The sequence below is a fragment of the Phragmites australis genome, chromosome 10 (genome assembly GCF_958298935.1).
Source record: "Phragmites australis chromosome 10, lpPhrAust1.1, whole genome shotgun sequence".
In the NCBI taxonomy this organism is placed as follows: Eukaryota; Viridiplantae; Streptophyta; class Magnoliopsida; order Poales; family Poaceae; genus Phragmites; species Phragmites australis.
Window position 1 is genome coordinate 31,887,075 of NC_084930.1, and position 19,207 is coordinate 31,906,281.

The 19,207-nt window shown below is 44.3% G+C and overlaps 1 protein-coding gene across 1 annotated transcript; it reads right to left on the reverse strand.

Moving 5' to 3' along the window:
* Positions 1-14,633: 14,633 nt before the first annotated feature.
* LOC133883605 (ethylene-responsive transcription factor ERF003-like) lies at positions 14,634-15,529 on the reverse strand. The gene is made up of 2 exons (XM_062322981.1): positions 15,387-15,529; positions 14,634-15,271 (listed from the first exon to the last, which is right to left on the reverse strand). The coding sequence occupies exons 1-2, from the start codon at positions 15,467-15,469 to the stop codon at positions 14,845-14,847; spliced, it is 510 nt and encodes a 169-aa protein (XP_062178965.1). The 5' UTR covers positions 15,470-15,529; the 3' UTR covers positions 14,634-14,844.
* Positions 15,530-19,207: the final 3,678 nt, after the last annotated feature.

Here is a 19,207-nt window from a genome sequence, read left to right on the forward strand (position 1 = left end):
GGTGTGAAGGTGTTGGATCGATGGAGCCATCGGGAGGATGAGGATACATCATTGTCTCGATTCAATTTAAGGTCAAGAGATATGTGAGTAGATAATTGATTGGGTTTTGTTTATATACAAGAAGTCTTAATGGTAGTGTATAGATGTGGCAGCACTGAAAATACTATTGCCTAGACTGTACCGGACTATTAGGGGTAGCACCAAAAATTATATTTGCTAGACTGCACCGGCCTATTAGGGGTACCACTGTATAGTTTCTAAAACATACGCCACATTAAGGTGAAAACCAACGTCAGCACATAGGCGAAAGCGTGCCAGAGGTAGGAGCCAGGGTAGGGGTGCCGTCCTATTAGGCAATTAATCGTTAGCTTGTAACTTTTCACATCAAAACCATTTGTATTACGAACACTACCACCACTACATTCGGCATACATTGTTTCTACTTATACTGAATTGACAACATCCTCATAAACCGCAACGATGATAATACGACACACGTTGCATATAACACATGAATGCCTTACGTGGGATACATTGGCGGTAACAAACTCAATGGTCTGCACTAGTTGAACCACCCTTCCCACGAGACGCAACAATAACTTCTTCCTGAACTTTTGCAGAATGAAATGACCACATTAAGCAACAACTTTCATAGAGAATCTCTGCCAAACATTAATGACATAACTTTTTCAGCTTTCACAGGGAATCCCATGCTCCAGCTCCCAGCCATGCCCATGCACTCAGTGCATGCATTGGCCTCCAGCCACCATAAATAACCCCACGCTTAACCATGGATAGACCATTCCTTCCTCAGCTCTTTCAACTGTAATATCTTCCTCAACACCACTAAGCCCACCCAAGAAATATTAGTGGATTTTTATCCCTCAAGGGGTCGAACCATCGATGTGTTTCTGTGGAGAGCCTTATAGGCTTCGCAAGTCTCAGGACATCTCCTACACCTATGACAGATATTTTTTATGTGTGCTAACTACTAGTATGACCCTACTCAACATGGATCGTACGAGTACCCATCGATATAGCGACATAGATCACTGTTATGGTACTTTCTATATGATTTCATGTACTATCTTACTAATTTCCCCTCTTATTTTATTTCTCCACTCTACTCTACCTATCTGTGACTTTATGAGATGGATGAACATAGAGCAAACTGAGAATCAGAAGCGGTGGATTGACATGAGCATGTGGTGGAGGAGTTAAGCTTATGAACACCTAGAGTACGAGCAACAACAGGAGGAACTACGACTCAAACGTCACGAGGAGGATCGTATGAGGAAGGTAGCGAAGGAGCGCGCCGCGGTTGAGGCACGCAAAGCAGAGAGAGAGAAAGCGAGAGTGAGCCCGTCGCGCTAAGAGAGAGTAGAGAGTATCTATTGTAACCCGACCTATTTTTATTGCCTAAGGTATTTTAGGTTTAGCAGCAACACACTATTATGATAGTCTTTATGTGTACTATATAAATCAACTTTACTGTCATCACCTTTTTATGGTTAGGGTTCATTCGCGCAACGATGATAAACCCCATATATCAAGTAATGCTCATCAGCACATTTTAGGTTTAGCAGCGACAGACTATTATGATAGTCTTTACGTGTACTATATATATCAACATTTGTTGTCGTCATCTTTTAATGGTTAGGGTTCATTCACGCAACGATGATAAATTTCATATCTCAAGTAATGTTCATCAGCATATGTAACCTCCATACCAGGTCATATGATAATTATTTTTCACAATTACTATTGTTCAACAAATTAGATTTCGTATCTTTTCAACGTCACTTCACTAAAAAATTAACTCACACACTTTTACATCAACTAAATAAAGAAATATCGATAAAATGACATCGAACAAAAATTAAGGATACAACGAACCATTCTGTGATGTTGTTTAGACAACTATTTGCATAACTAGCATTTTTCGCTGAATGAATGTGTAATATTTTTTAAATTATACTATACAAAAGTTATATTAGAAAAAAAAATTTATATATACATATTCTACTTATTAATAAAGATCTCGCACGTTCAGTGGGCGAGACCAAATTCTCGCCACTGAACGAACAAGATATTCCACTCTCCAGTTATTAAATGCACCGAGCGTCGGAGCCTATAAATTCTCGCACATTCAATAGACGAGATCTATACGTAATTTTTTTTCAAATGGATATATTTTTAAAAAAATTAAACAAAAATATATAGAAAATAATTCTCGACACAACTCAGATCTAGGCACGCCCGGCCTGCTCGGATGGGCCTTCACCGCCTCTGATCTTGCTCCACGTGAGGCCATGGCTGTCGAGATCACTCGCCAACGCGGGTCAGCTTCATCGTCATCCCGGGAGTTTTTTTTTTATTTTTATATTTTTTTATTAAAAAATTAAATAAATAGATTCCCCGCAGGAAAATTTGCAAAACTAGGTGCCTGCAGCCCTCTCAGGGGGTTGCAGCCCTCTGAGAGGGCGGTTAGAGTACCTAACCGTACCCTGAGAGGGCGGCAGGCCTAACCGCCCCCTTAGAGGGTGAGTACGGCGTGCCTGCCCAAGCCGTCTCCCTTACCGCCCCCTTAAGGGGCGGGTAGGGGTCCTTACCGCCCTCTCAGGGGGCGGTAAGGGGCCTCCCCGCCCGCCACGCTCCGCTGCCCGCCCACCCGGCCTCTCCTATAAAAAGGGCTAAAAATAGGCCAAAATTTTATTTATTCCAAAAAAGAAAAAGTTGAGAAGAGGGAGGAGAAGAGAGGAGAGGGGAGGGGAGGAAGAGACGTTGGTGAAGCCCTACTGCATTTGAGCTGCGGATTTGAAGATTAATTTCGGGTAAGTCTTTTTTTTTTCCTTTTTGTTGTTGTTAATTAGTGCAGTAGTAATATATGACATATGTTTTAGATATTTATGACCTAAGGTTTAGAAAATTGTCAAATTTATTTAGAAAATTGTACGGTAGCAGTGCAATGTAGAATATTATTTTTACTATATTGGGGTTGTACCTGTAGACGTAGGAAGTAGCAGTATATGATAATTTGCGAACCTAGGATAGCATTTAGAAATAATTTTATCCGATAATTAGAAATATAGTTTATTGTCTTAACATTGGTTATGTTTACGGGTATTAACAAATAACAGATATCCGTCTCATCTCTTCCAATTTCGCACCCTTTTTTATTAACCGCTCATCTTGTTCCATTTGTTCAGTCCCCTCCACTGCTCTGTGATTTTATTCAATGCCTCGACAATGAGCAAAATGACGCACAGAAGCAGTGGGTCGACATGAACATGAGGTGGAGAAGGGAAGCGTACGCACGTCGGGAGTACGAGCAACAGCAAGAGGAACTTCGCCTCAAGCGAGAGGACGAAGAGCGCATGAGGAAGGCGGCGCACGACCGTACCGTGGCTCAGGCTCGGGAGGCTGAGAGGGAAAGGAAGCGAGAGAGAGTCCGCCGTGCTAAGACGGCAGGTCCCGATGCCCTCCGAAAGAGAAATTATCCTAGATGCACTCAGTAGAGAGTATCTAATGTAACCTGACATACTTTCCCTCTCTAAGGCATGTTATAATTAGGATCGACGCACTAATAAGTAGGTCTTAGTGTGAACCGTACATGTCACCTTTGTTTCATCATCGTGTCATCGCGGTTACAGTGTATTGTAATATTTTCACCTTATGTTTAATACTATGTTTGTCCTTGTTCTCACCCCATACTCACGTAAAATGCTGCGAGTGCTAATTACTAATTTTTTATTCTTCGACTATTACATAAGCTACTCCAAATTTAAATTCTTAATTTCCTTAAAACCCTTCCTTTTTATTTCTTGAATTAAAAAAATACATTTTTAGGAGAAAAAATACCCTAACCGCCCCTTCAGAGAGCTGCAGGCGTCTAGTTTTACAAATTCTCCTACGAAAAATCTATTTATTTAAACTTTTGATAAAAAATATAAAAATAAAAAAAATCGTCATCCCGGGGCGGCCACAACGCGCGCTCGAGCGAGAGCTTTATTTGCTCTGACAGTCTGCGAAACCACAACTCGTGATGATCTGGACGATCGGTGCAGACGTCGAAGCTGGGACTACCCAGCCACCGTGTGGCGTTGGGCCTGCACTAAGTTGTCGTCCAGCCAACATCTGAAGTCAAACAGGAATGCATACACAGTCCAAACGTATGGGTGTTGCTATTTAACACGTGCCTGAAAATAGACTCGTCTTCGGTCTTCGGTCGACGGATCTGAGCCATCCCAAGGTTCGATCATGATCGGACAGTCTAAAGATCGTCTTCAATCTCTAACCCGGTCCATCCCAAACCGTTCCTGTTATGGCTACACTCTTTCTCAGCCCTACCTAGACCTACCCAACTTTGTTACAGCTGCGCCCCGCCTAGCCCTGTTGGTCCTTGTTATAGCTACGCTGGCCCCACCTGCCCTCCTCCATCAGTCTTCAACGCTGTTGGGCCGCATCTTTGCCTCCCCATTTTGACACTGGCTCGTCCGATGGTCCTCTACTACCCATGACCGATGGTGTCCTCACCACCTCGTCCTGCACCTGTCTCCTCCGTCAGGCCGACCTGTCACCCGCCGACTTCCCTCTAAACCCGGTAACAAACAAATCCCTGTTGGGAAGCCACCACCACCAACCCCGCCGTGTGTCGTGTACTGTATTTACACGATCGACTAATCGGATCGTAAATGTTAAACATCTGAAATTTAGGAGGATTGCAATATGGTGATGATGTGATGATGTCCCCAGATATGAATATCCGAAGCTTTTATGACAGCTGCGGTCAAAATAGGGAGTTGAAGGTTTGATCTTCACCTGCCGGCTTGGCCAATGTGTACGCTCAAGCGCCGCTTCAGTGCTTCACGTGTGGAAAACCCAATGCTTGATAGTAAGCGTCTGTTTGGTTCTTAGCTAAAACTTGTTATTATTTGTCACATCTAAAGTTACTTAGATTTTACTATCTTAGATATCTGTTTAGTTCGTAGCTATCATTGTGACAATATTATCTTCCTACTGCTATGATTTCGCACGTCAGTGGCTAAAAAAAATGTGGCAAGATTCTCTTAGGCATTCCAAAGTATGGTGAAGATTTTGATCGACTAATCTTAAACGAGTGTGATAAAAAATTATAGTAAATAGTGATAAGATTAGTATATAAATCAAACATGCACTGTATCACGTGAATTATCTACTCCAAGTATGAATGGTACTACGAGTGAGTCCATAATTTTGGATCTTTGCTGCTTGTTTGATCTGTCTAGTAGTTAGAGTTAAGGAGACTTGCAGTCTTGTACATATTGATTTGTGCAGCTGCTGATAAGCAAGATTGGTTTTTGCAACTATTTGATCTTCTTCTTTAGTAACCAAGGAGCTCAGCACATTGATCTAAGCAGGATTACATCGTGTATGTACACGTTCGGGTCAATTTGGTTAGCCTCCTATTTGACTTCTTCAATTCAGAAAAAAGAAGGAAAAGGCATTAGGAAGACAAATTAAAATCTCACTGGGCCAGCCCATATATCAGTTGGCCCAAGAAGTATGGGCCCCCACCGCAGCAAATTGTGTTACTATATTTGGGCGAAAAACAGCAAAATATATCAACTGCACTCACCCTTTTAGTCGAAATCACGACTCAACTTTTGTTTTAGGCACCAATTCGATATTAAGGCTTTTGAAGAAGTTAAGTATGTTGCATATGGCATTGTTTGGCACAGCTGAAATATACACACTTCCATTGAAAAGCTATTTTTCTAAAAAATTACTTATAGCTTCTGAGAAAAGTTACTTATGTCTTTTAAGAAAAGATGTTAGTTTATAGACTTAATTTTTAGACTCTTAGTACATAACTTTTCAAAACAGCCAATGTCAGTTAGGGATAGCAATTGGGTATGACAGGTACGGGAAGTGCTCATCCATACATGTGCCCGCTAGTTTTTGCTCAGCCCGCGGGTATACCCGCGAACGCTATGGACACAGACAGGGGACTAAACGCGTCGCTCGTGGGTACCCATTGCCCACAAGGATACCCATTTACCCACTAAGGGCGGACTGTGGAGGGGCTAAGCGGGGTGTTGGGCGGGGCTCGCAACGGCGGCATGGCTCGACGTGGGGAGGGGCAAGGCTGGGTGGCAGCAGCGATGGCGCTTGGATAGCGGCTCATGGACCAGCGGCGGGGAGGGGCGGGACTGGACCCGGCGTGGTGGTGTCCAGCGGCGCTGCTCGAGGCGGAGCTAGGCGGCGGCGGCAGACGGGCGGTGTGGTGGCGTTTGACAGAGCAGCTCGCGGTGGGGCTGGGTGGCGGCTGCCCTTGGACAGCGACAGACGGGCGGGGAGGCACGGGGTTGGGCGGCGATGGCCCTTGGACGACAGTAGACGGGCGGCGCTCGGCGAAGCGGCTTGGGACGGCGCCCGGCGAAGTGGGCTCGAACAGCGGCAGACGGGCGGCGCCGGCGGAGCAATGAGGGGCGGAAATAGACCAGGGCGGGGAGGAATGATGCTTGACGAATCTGCTCAGGGCGGGGTCGCAGGGTGGAGCGGGGAGGTGCATGGAGGGAGTTGGAGAGAAGCGGGGAGGGGCGAGTGGCGGCGTGGGGAGGGGTGGAGTTGGAGTGCTGACGGGTTAGGATAAGTCGATCCTGCATTTCATATATATATTAATAGGTAAACGGGTTTTACGGGTATGGATATATCTTACCTATACCTGTATACCAATCATATAGCGATTTATGCCTACAAACATATTCACGGGTAGCAAATAAGGAATAGACCCAACTGTCGGTGTTTCAGGAACCGGGGGTACCCGAATCCCGAGGTCAAGCCAACAATCCGCCACGTGGCACCATTCCGCGAAATCTCTCCCCAGGGGTGAAAGAGATTGAGTCCTGGGGAGAGAGTGCTCGGGAGGTGTACGGCGACCCCCGAGCACTCTAGTCCCCCGGCGACCAGGAGAGCTAAGTGCCGAGAGGAGCGAGCCTGGGGTCGCTAGCGGTGACCCCTGGGCACCCAGGAACCCCGATGACCCGTCGAAGGAAATTCCGAGAGAGAGTGCTCGGGGCTGAGGGCTGCGGTCCCCGAGCACTCGGTCCCCAAGGATCCGTTCAGGAGCGCCCGGGAGAGAGTGCTCGGGGAGGTGAACAGTACCCCCGAGCACTCGGTCTCCCGAGGGCAAGAAAGGGCGTTCTCGGGAGATAGAGTGCTCGGGGAGGTGAACAGTACCCCCGAGCACTCGGTCCCCGAGGGCAAGAAAGGGTGTTCTCGGGAGAGAGTGCTCGGGGAGGTGAACAGTACCCCCGAGCTCTCGGTACCCCGACGACCCAGAAAGGCCCCCGAGGGGCCCACCGATAAGGTGTTAGCCAGTCAAAGGCCCGAGGCCGTATTTAAAGAGCAGGCGTGGCGCGTCACCTCCAACTGCTTCCACCGCGCTCATCGTCAGTTCCTACCACGTTTTGGCGGGGAAGCGTGGGGTTATTAATTGCACAAGTCCCGTCCCGTGCCATCCGGCCCGTCTCAGGATGGCGCCGCAGGGGCCGAGGCTTTCCGTCTGCCGCACTGCTGTGGCAGGGGAACGTGACAGGGCAGGCACGCTGAGTTGTTCTGAGGCTGCCCAGCGGGCTCGCTCCACGGTGTCCGTTGCCAGATATTAATGGCGACGGGTGACCGGACGTGGGACGCATTTTTCCACCCCCGGTCACGTCGCCCAGAGGAAATGATGATGCCCATTCCATTTGTGGCACCTTGGAGTTCGCGCCCTCCCGTGCAGGGTGTATCACCGTTGGCAGGTATTTGAAGGGGCCGGCAGCACAGCAGAAAAGGAAGAGGAAAAGAAAGGAAAGAAGAGGCAACAGATAGAAAAAACAAGAGAAGGAAAGATCAGAGAAGGCTGAGCCCAATCCCAACCAAAGAACAAGGAGCCCCAGGCTTTAGAATAGGAGACCCTCCTTGTAACCAGCAACATCCTTGAGGGACTTCCTCGAGACATTTATAGAGTTCATACAGGAGTAGGGTGTTACGCCCCCGTGCGGCCCGAACCTGTCTAAATTCCGGTGCATTTACTTCTTCTTGCACTAGGTCACTCCACCACCACTGGCAGTTGCATTCATTTCCATTTATTTCTCCGACGAACATATTCAGGATCATCCCCCGGCTGAATCTCTAAAAAGGGGTCTCTCGAGATCCCTGCGACTGGAGTTAATCCTCCGACACCAACCCTATTAAGTTATTTACCCGCGGGAAAATGGGTAAACTAGTAAAATTGTTATTCCTACTCTCAGTCAGTTTATCAGCTTTTAATTTATTTAATCAGAAGTCAGTTTATTAGCTTTTCAAAAATCAGCATAAGCTCAGTCTATTTGGCCCAGCTTATAGTTTCTGAGAAGTAGAAGTTGCTGATAAGCTGTGCAAACATGCATTAGTTCTTTTGATAAGCTGTGCCTATGTAGCTCTGTATCGCACTTTAAATTCCAACTTCAAATTACAAATGTGTTGAAGGATCTCCATAGAAATTGTTATAAGAACAAAAAAAGATGGCATTAGGCATTAGTTCTTTTTGGTCCCTTTTTCCTCTAATGTATTGCTACAATTTTCATATCTTTGTTCGATGAGATTGAGTTCAATAGACATGAAGGATAGATACATGCTATTTGATGCTATACATTCCATCTATTTATACATTCATAGGGAGTTCGTGGAGCGTGAAGTCTTCTTTCCCTATAGGTCTTTCCAGAGGTGTTGATCTGCTACAAAGCATGATGAATTTAAACTTGAATGTTTGTACAATTGCGGTGCTCTAGCACAAATGCAGCTAAAGATAACCGGGCCTGATACCTACTCATCAAATAGACCCTGTGATTAAGGGGTTGTTTGGTTACCAGGTCGAGCGCTGATCAGGCCGAGTGGATGCAAGTCCGGGCTGTTTGATTGCCAGGTTGAGTGCTCGGGCCAGCCGGACCGCTCGGGCCAGGCCCGCTGGGAATGCAAATTATTACGGTCTGGCTCAGCCAATAATGATACTAGCGTATAATTAGTGAGTATCAACTCATACTAGTATATTTTAAATTAGGTTTAATTGATAAATTTAGTATAAATGGTGTATTTATATAAAGTAAATATCATATTAATACTTATTTTTTATTTTAATCTCATACAATATATACTCATATAGCTAACTAAATATAACTTCTTTTTAACCAAACTGAGCATATACAGTCAACTAAACAAATAATATCGTATGCATATAGTCTAGCTTAAATAAGCCTTCCTCATTAATACGAGATAGGCTAGGACCATATGGACAACCAAATAGACCTTAAAGATCTATTTGGTTGGGTGCATATGCCTCAACAAGGCTCATGGGATGCAGCATCTCGATGCTTGGTTGCATGTACCACCTCCGTAGTCTGGCTCACGGGATGCGCGAGCCTGGCTCCTGGAAAATGGATTTCAATTATGTTTCTCTGGCGTCAGACTCACATGATGCAGGCCTGACTCCGTTAATGATGGTATTAACGTATAATTAGTGAATATTAATTTATATTAATATATTTCAAAATAGATTAAGACTTAATATGATAAATTAAATATTATAGAGTGTATTTATGTAAAATAAATATCATATTAACACTTGCTTTTTTATTTTAATCTAATACAATATATACTCATATAGACAACTAAATATAATCTCTTTCCAACCAAACTAAATATATACAATCAACCAAATAAGTTACTACTGTATACACTCAACCTGACATATAAATATATAAGACCATCTTCAGCAGTTACCTTAAATTTTTATCCTCAAAAATACTATTACAGCATCCCCTGTCACTATTACACCATCTCTTATTTTTTTTATCTCCAATAGCTACCATATTTCTTACCTTCTACTACTATTTTCCTCCCTCCGGACCCACTGTCACCCTCGACCTATAGTACGGCTACAGTATTGCTACAGGACAGTATTGCTACAGTGTTACCGCTGGTAAGGCCATCTTCAAAAGCTACCTTAAATTTTCATCCTAAAAAATACTATAATAGCATCCTTATTTTTTCATCTCCAACAGCTACCCCCGTTTTCTACCTTCTACTCCTCTTTTTCTCTCTCCGGCTCCGCTGTCAGCCTTTGTGAACAGTACTGCTGAGATGATTTCCAGTGCTGCAGTACCCCCACAAAATACTTCTCATAATACTGTAGCGCACTGTAGCACTAGATACTGTAGCACTGAATTCTGTAAATTTGAAAGCTCTGTTGGAGTTAGCCTAACAGAGCATGTGAGCAACTAAACGACCCATAAGCCACCACTGGGCATATGGGGGCTGAAGCACCATTCCGCCAGCTACTCCGGATCCTTGTGGTACTTTGGTTGGAATTTGGGTTGCTGTCAGGGATTTGCATGGTTGCACCTTGTGATGGCAAGTCAGTGCCCTGGGTGTAGACTCTCCAGCGGCTGCCTAGGTGTGTAGCTTCCATTCGAATAGGGGAGGCATAGAACCAAAAACCGACTCGAGTCACCAGAACCTAAATTAAAAAACCGAAACCGGGGAACCGACTGGCTCGATTCAATTAAAAGATTAGCTATGCGCTTGAACCGGTGATAACCGGTCAAAACCTAGTTGAACCTGTGGTTTTACTACTAAACCGGTATTGGTTGGACTGGCCACTCTACCGAAAATGCGATAGAGCAACATGCACTACTCTACGGCTCGACAACCACTCGGCTATGTGGAGTTGGTGACTTGAAATGGCTCTCATTTTATTGAATGCATTATTTTCTTTCTATGTTACAATAAATCACTTATTTATTATTTTTATCTGAATCAGTGGTTGAACCGTGAACCAGTAGTCTGACCAACAAACCATTGAAACAGTGTTGCCCACCGGTTCGATCACTAGTCTATTTTTTTTTTTTTGCGCTATAGGGGAGGAGGCCACAAGCATTTGCGCTTTGATTCGTTTGCACCTCTACTTGTGCCCTAGCTTCGTGCATAATAGACCCCTTTATATGGATTTTTAATGTTATTTTAATAATATCTTAAATTGTAACTTTGGAGAAGATATTTTCAAACCTAAACCTCCTGATCATGCCACAACTCACGACAGCACATTTCACTAGCACGGCAGCAGCTTCTTGCAGCACAAACAGTAATAACTTTATATGAAGTGTTATGACCGTGATGTAACACAGTAAACAATACGATAACGGTTGATGTGTTAACTGTTTTTCTCTATTTTATATTGAGTGAGTTAGGGTATTTATATGCATATCTTAACCAATCTCGTTGTCATTACATGTTTGCTTCTTATTCACGAGAATATTCCTCCTAACACTAGATAATACTGTAGGGTACCTTAGGGGTATTATAGTTATTATCTATCTACATTGGCCTAAGCAATCAAATCTTGACACGTGTCTTGGGGTCCTGCACTAGACCGACTGCTAGCAATCTTCTTTGAGCCACTCCATCGTCGGGTTCTAGCTAACTTGAGGATCCTTCTCCAAACTAGCATTCGCTCTGTTACCGAAGGTCCTCGCGCCAACTTCCTTCGACTTCAGGGCTTTTGCTGGATCCTTCATCCTTCGGGTCTCGTTACACCCTTTTGGCCTTATAACTTCGCTACACTCTTCGTCCTTCAAGCTTTGTCGCTCCCCTTCGGCCTTAGTTTTTCGCTATATTCTCTGTTCTTTTCAGACTTCATCGCACCCCTTCAGCTTTTGGACTTTTCCTTCAAGCTTCGTTCCTTAGTTTGCTACGTCTTATCGAGTCTAATTCCTACAGAACATAAAAAAAATTATCCCTACCTTATATTAGTCTCACTGTTTTGGTTTTTGAAAATTGACCATCGTAACCGAAGTTAACGATCGGGAACCTATATAATATCATTCCTCCAACACAAAGCTTGCTTTTTAAAATGTCATTAAAAAAAGGTTTTAAAATTAAAAACCTTGTAGATTTACCACCGTTAAATCCCTAACCTAGTCATAAAAGGTGCCAACCCTAATGTATTCAGTCAAATTGGCGATACTTCTTTACATGGGCGGACCCACCATGGTGCATGGGTATTCAATTGAATACCCAACTTTTTTGCAAAACAATTGAGTATATAGCACCTATACTACGTATATATATCTTTGCTGCTTCAATCCATCAGACCACTCAGCAAATCATGAGCCCAAGCTACTATCCATCCTCCACTCGACCTATTAACTGAAAGGGAAAACCACAAAAAAAACCCCAAAAGTCACTTGAATTTTGACTTTCCCTCCCAAAAGTTGTTTTGTTGCAAAAAAATCCCCAAAAATTTGATTTTGTTGCAAAAAAACCCCCCTAAAAATTCAAAAAAATAAAAAAAAATCTCAAAACAAAATTCTAAACAAAAATAGAGACAATTCTAAGACCTTCTGTGAATTTTTTTTTTCAAAAATAATATCATTTGCATCATATTTCATGGAGAGGAAGTTTGAAAAAAAAAATGTGCAGCTCATTTATTAACTCATGTTATTTTAACTTTGTCATGTCTACTATTATTTTTCCTACACAAATAATTGTTTCAGTAAACTAATAAAAGTGGTTTCACTAATTTTGGGGGTGTTATGGATTAGTTATGAATTAATCTATCTGCAACACATTTACTCAATCCTGCACATCACAATAACTATTTCAAGATTTCATGTATTTTTACAAGATAGAGGATCATGTAAGAAGACTAAAAAATTTTGTTTCATAATTTTTGGATTAGTAAATAATTAACTATGCATTTAACTCGAATTAATAAATGAGTTGCATGTTTTTCTTTTTTTTTCAAACTTACTCTCCATGTAATATGATGCAAAGGATATTATTTTTGAAAACAAATTTCACAAAAAGTCTTATAATTGTTTCTAGTTTTTTTTTAGAATTTTTTGTGATTTTTTTAATTTTTTTTAAATTTTTGGGCGTGTTTTTGCAACAAAATCAAACCTTTGGAGGGTTTTTTTTTTGCAACAAAACAATTTTTGGAGGGGAAAGTTAAAATCCAAGTGACTTGGGGGGGTTGTATTTTTCTCTAACTGAAAAGAGCCCATATAGGAACAAACATCAGGAGCTTATGATATCTATTTTGTGACTGTCCAGTTCGGCAATCAGCAGTTGAGCGTGAATTTTTTGTGCAAGTTAAGGATAGTGACATCATTAAACGCTTCCAAGCCATAAAGGAACACAAAGTTAAATTGTAATTTTCTTTAAATACTTTGTAATTTTTTTTAATTAGTTGAAACTTCTCTACTATGAACAATTTATACTTTAAAATTTACGTTACTATGGACTTCTCGTATTTTGGATTGAACATTTTTTTTAATACTGAATACCCAATCGCTAAATTCTGGATCCGCCACTGCTTCTTTACCGCAGTTGAGTTGCTAAGATGAATTTTGACCGCGTCATGTGCGATTGCCAATCTCCTTTTGTCCCTGTTTTAATTAGGGGGGAAAAAAAACGAAAGGACATACAAAGGGTAGATTAGGGGCAAAACTGGTTTATCATGTAATTTTGCTTCCTCCTTCATATACATTGAATTAAGATTATGATTTGTTATTTACATAAATACGATTTTATAACATAAATGAGTGGAATCAACTGCATGAATAGATGAAAGGCTCTGCATCTCTTCGGTCGGAATGAAACCATATATTTACACCTAATAAATCAGACTGCAACAGTAAATAAATTTCTTTTAAGATTGTACGTATCCATTGATCAGGTCGGGATAAATTCGGACAACAAAGCACACCCTAAGCACATCCATCGCCATCAAAGCAAAAAAAAGGCAGCGGGTTTTTTTTGAGAAACGCGTCTAAAAGCGCGCGCTGACGTCTCTTGCATCGCAAGTCTGAAGGCCAGAGCCGGCCGAGCAGCATGATTGTGCGAGGCGCATGTGGTGGCACATGCCATGATGAACTGAATCCTCGCATAGATACTACTCCATCAACCAGCAGCTTCGCCAGTCCCCTCCTTCACCATTACTGTCATCGATGGCGCGCTGCACGCACTGGCGCGACAATTACCCCGCGATCTTACGGCACCGCCCCTGCCATGGCGCCGCGGCGAGCCAGCAAGTTAATTCAGCTGCGTGAGAGATAAAATGCAACGCAGTATTGCAGTGCAGAGTTCGTGGATTCGTAGAGGATTGGGTACTAGAGGCCATAAATCTAGTGCCTTTTGTCCTTGACGCCAAGATTCTGTCTACGGATTTCAGAAGCTGTTCTGCTTGTGTGCAATTAAGTTACTCTGGTATAGAATCTACTAGTATATCATCTCTTGGTCTTGGCATCGTCTCTGAAGCATCCACATCATCCGGAAACAATGTAAGAGACGATCCTAACTGATTTCCGGTTAACCGCATTGTTCTCAAGTTTGCAGTCAATGTATTGTTGTTCTTGTTATCAGCTCAGCATGTGGTGAAACCAGAATTTAGCCTCCTTGTTCAGTTTACTCTCCACTCGAAAGAGAGGAGTTTCAGATGCTTCATGAAGATGAAAACCACTTCAATAGTTTCAACATCTGGGGCTCCGGGCTCGTTCGAAAGCATGAATTTCACAGTAAATAGTTCGGTTCCCGAAGGAAACGATAGAAATTCTCACCTTCTAAACGGGGCCTAATAGTAGAAAAAGAGGGTCCAATCCAACTTTGTTATCCTCTGACGATGCTACCGTATACACAGTCTGCTCGAAAACTCGTCTGACCAAAGTAACCTCGAGTTCTTCCTGGCATGGCTAATACTACTAGCTCACTAGCTGAAGAAACAGACAGATGAAACAGAGCAGAGGCAGAGAACTGAGAACAGAAGGGGACGCTTTTACAGTGCAACTAGTAGGAGATCTCCATGGAGAAGTTGGAATCTAGCAGCTCCTCGATCATCTGATCCACGTACTGCTCCTCGAGAAATCCCCCGCTCCACTCCGCGGCCGGCGACGACGCGCTGCCCGTGCCGGCATTGCCGGCAGGCATCGTCGCGCGCGGCGTCACGACAGGCGCCGAGGCGGCCGTGGTCGAGGCGTCGACCTTGCCGCGCGCCTGCGCGGCCTGCACGGACGCGAGGTTGAAGCGGTGAAGCTTTGCGACGAGTGCGGGGGAGAGGAACGACGAGGACGGCCCGTCAGCTCCGGCGCCGGCGGAGGCGTCGTGGGGGAAGTTGGTGCGCACGCGCGGGCCGCACATGATGCGCGCCGCCTCGTCGTAGGCGCGCGCCGCGTCCTCGGCCGTCTCGAAGGTGCCCAGCCAGATCCTAGTCTTCCTGCACGCAGAGAATTCAAGACGCCGCCATGGTCAGCCGCACGCCAAGGATCGATCGGTCCAAGAAACCCACAAATCGAGCGGGAAGGTGTTGCGCCGGATGGCTAGTTACGCACAGGAGGGGGTGGCGGATCTCGGAGACCCAGGAGCCCCAGTGGCGCTGCCGCACGCCGCGATACCGTTGCTGCGGCCGCGCCATTGGAGACGACGCCCTTGCTTGCTCTGCTCTTGCTCGGCGAGAGTGTCGTGTGATGCGAGAGAGCTGAGGAGCCGAGCGGTTTGGTGTGCGAGCTATGAGTGGCTTTAAATAGAGAGGGAAAAAATGCTGGGGCGTTTCAGTTCGCGGCCTGTTTGAAAGTCTTCTGAGTGGGGCCCACCGGCGCTTTCAGTGCTTCGGTGTGTGGTTCCTGGGGCCCACCTTTGTTGATTATCCTTTATCCTCTCTGCCTCTGGGTCCCGGCCAGCCGCAAAGCATGCCAAAGGAGAAAAGATATCAAAGTCTTGGTTCAGAAATAGTATGCGGGATTTTTTTTCTCGATCTTGGAAGTTAGATTTTAATTAAATTTTTTATAAATTATATTATTTATAGCTATAAAACTTATATAAGTATAAAATTATTTTAAATTATGAATCTAGTTATATAATTTTTATATATTAGATATTTGTTATAATTTGATTAAATAATAGTTAAAGTGTACAACATTTGATTTTTTTTAAAAAAAATATGTCTACTATTTCTAAACGGAGTATGTCATGTGAGCAAGAGGAAATGAGTTACTCCCTCCGCGTATAAATACTTGGTGCTTTAATCATGGTCTGATAAAAAAATTTAAACTTTAAGTGGCAAATAGCTTCCAAAATATTTAGTTTAAAAATAAAAAAAATCATATGTATAGATTTATTTTGAAAAATACTTTTAGAATATTATATTTTATTAGATATTATAATTATATTTTAATATAAAATAATGGTCAAAGTTGCACGTCGAATACCATAAAAAGTCAAAAATATCATGTATTTTTTACCGAAGAGAGTACTAAAGAAGGTGTCGGTGTATTCGGAACCAGGGGTCCCTAAGTCCCGAGACCAGGCCGGTCATCCGCCACATGTCACCATCGCGCAAGGTCCACCCTGCAAGATAAGAAGAAGCTAAGTCCCGGAAGAAGGTGCTCGGGGCCGCCGCCTCTGGTTCCCGAGCACCCCAGTTCCCCGATGATCCGCAGAGCCCAAGTGCCCGGGAGAGAGTGCTCGGGGCTGCACGTGGCAGCCCCCGAGGACTCGGTGCCCCGAGGGTCCCACCGAAGTGCTCGGGAGAGAGTGCTCGGGGCTGCACGTGGCAGCCCCCGAGGACTCGGTTCCCCGAATGTCCCGCCAAAGTGCTCGGGAGAGAGTGCTCGGGGCTGCACGTGGCGGCCCCCGAGGACTCGGTGCCCCGAGGGTCCCACCGAAGTGCTCGGGAGAGAGTGCTCGGGGCTGCACGTGGCAGCCCCCGAGGACTCGGTTCCCCGAAGGTCCCGCCGAAGTGCTCGGGAGAGAGTGCTCGGGGCTGCACGTGGCAGCCCCCGAGGACTCGTTTCCCTAAAGGTTCGCGCAAGATCGTCCGACGACTCGAAGAGTCCCATCGTTGGGGTGTCAGCCAGTCAAAGGCCCAATACCGCATTTAATGGGCACGCGCGGCCTGACATCCTGACATCCTGACATTCTCAGCTGCCCACGCCCCAATGTCAGACCCTGCCATGCACTGGCAGGGGGGCGTGGGTCCATTAAATGCACGAGTCCCGTCCCGTTTCATCCGGGTGCCTCGGGATATCATTGCCAGAATCGAAGCGCTCCGCCTGCCACCCTGCCCTGGCAGAAGAACAAGACAGGGTGGGCGCACCGGGCACCTCTGAGGCTGCCCGGTGGGCCCCCTCAATGGCGCCGAAGGGCCTCCACAATGGCGGGTGGTCGGATGCGCGCCGCATTTTTCCACCGCCCCTGTCACTTCACCAAGACGGAATGATGATGCCTTTCTCCGTGGCGCCTTGGCACTCGTACCCCCTCTTTCCCATTCAGGATATGTTGAGGTCGGCGCGCCTATAAAAGGAAAGGATGAAGAACACGTAAAAGGTGTGCAAAAAAAAGGTGAAAGAAAGAAAAGAGGAAGCTCTCTAGAGGCACAGACCGAAGAACAAGGCAAAGAAAAGCCCGACAACGCCCACGCTTGAAACAGCTCGAGCCGAGTTAGAACACGAGAGCCTCAAGTTCTCTGAAAACAGTTCTCCCCTGTAACCAGATACATCCTTGAAGAATTCCCTTAAAGGATAGATATAGCACTCACACAGGAGTAGGGTATTACGGCTCCGTACGGCCCGAACCTGTCTAAACCCCGGTACATCCATTTTTCTCGCACTAGGGCGATCATCTCCCACCTGCCGCTGCATTTGTTTCCGTTCCCGCTTATTTTCCAAACAAGCTTATCCAGGATCATCCCCCCGGCCGAATCTCTGAAAAGGGGTCTCTCGGGATCCCTGCGACAGGAGTTCATCCTCCGACAGAAGGATATTGTATGTAGGGTGGGTAATGGTGAGAGCATAAATATTGAAGACCGGAGAACCAAGCCTTAACTTGATGATTAATGGAGACGATTGTAACCCCTACCTAGCAGGTATTAAACCCTGAGTTTCCTCTTTATGTGTCTCACAAGGTGGAATTTTTTTTAGTGATAGGTGATGTACCCATCGATAGCAAGACGTGTATGATGACTTCTTCGATCTCTAAGCTCCGTATATCCGATTTTAGCTATTAGCTATCAAATTAGAAATATTGTGGTGGAAACTGAGTACATTAAGGGCATGTCTGGATAGTTTTCAGTTGAGTTTAGGTGATTTACTTACATCTCAAACTAAATTCCAGAAAATCTTATAGCCTTCCCTCTGATCTAGACAAGGTACTGCCTCTTATACTTAGTAGTGTTCCACTTCCCTTCTTGTTTGGCAATGTTTGCCCTAAGCTAGCTGGTATCCAAGAAGTCAAGAACTACCAGTGTCTAAAACTCTTAGACTATTGTACAAATGTACAGCCCCATCTGACCTTATCATTGTTTGGTGGAAGTTATATACCTAATTCAATAACCAAAGAAGGAAGAGTGTGGTAATTTAGGCCTAACTAGCCTTATCAACAGTGAAGTCCATGATTGATCAGCCATATGGTAGGTGATCAGGCAATCAATATATGCTCTTAAGACCAGATCTAAAATTGTACTCCATTGGGTTGCTAAAAGTGTTGAGCTAAATTGTAACTTTAACCACTACTTTTTAAAATATAATCCGATATCCAAGAGAGTGATGGTTTAGTACTTAGACTACGTGATTGATGATTTTATATTTATATAATATTTTACGCTTGTATTTTCTTCAACATTCATGTATGAGCTGAAATAGTATAATAATAAACTAGGGTTGTATGCATCACACGATGCAAAAGCCTGGAACTTTTTCCCCTTTGTCTAAAAAAATGAAACTAATTTTCGAGATACTGTGCTCGTAGACTTTCTTTCTTTCTTTATTATTTGTTTCTTCAAGCATCATCCTAGAGTGGATCATATTATTGATAGAAAAAAATGGCACGACCAGACTTTTTGTGCACACCGGATAGTCCGGTGCTTAAGACCATGTCATCACCGGACAATCTGGTGAGTAGAATGAGGATTTCGTGCAGGAAATATGCTCTCTGGAAGAATTAGTCTGATAAGGCATGTATTGAATGTTGAACTGTCCTGTGAGAGTATGGATGATTTCTTGCAGAGAGAATTGCTCTCTGGAAAAATTAGTCCGGCGACACATCCGGTAGACGCTAGACTATCCAGTGTGAATGAAGTATGATTTCGTGAAGAGAATTTTCTCTATGCAAGAATTAGTCTGGTGTATCATGTGGGGTAGCGCCGGACCATCCGGCA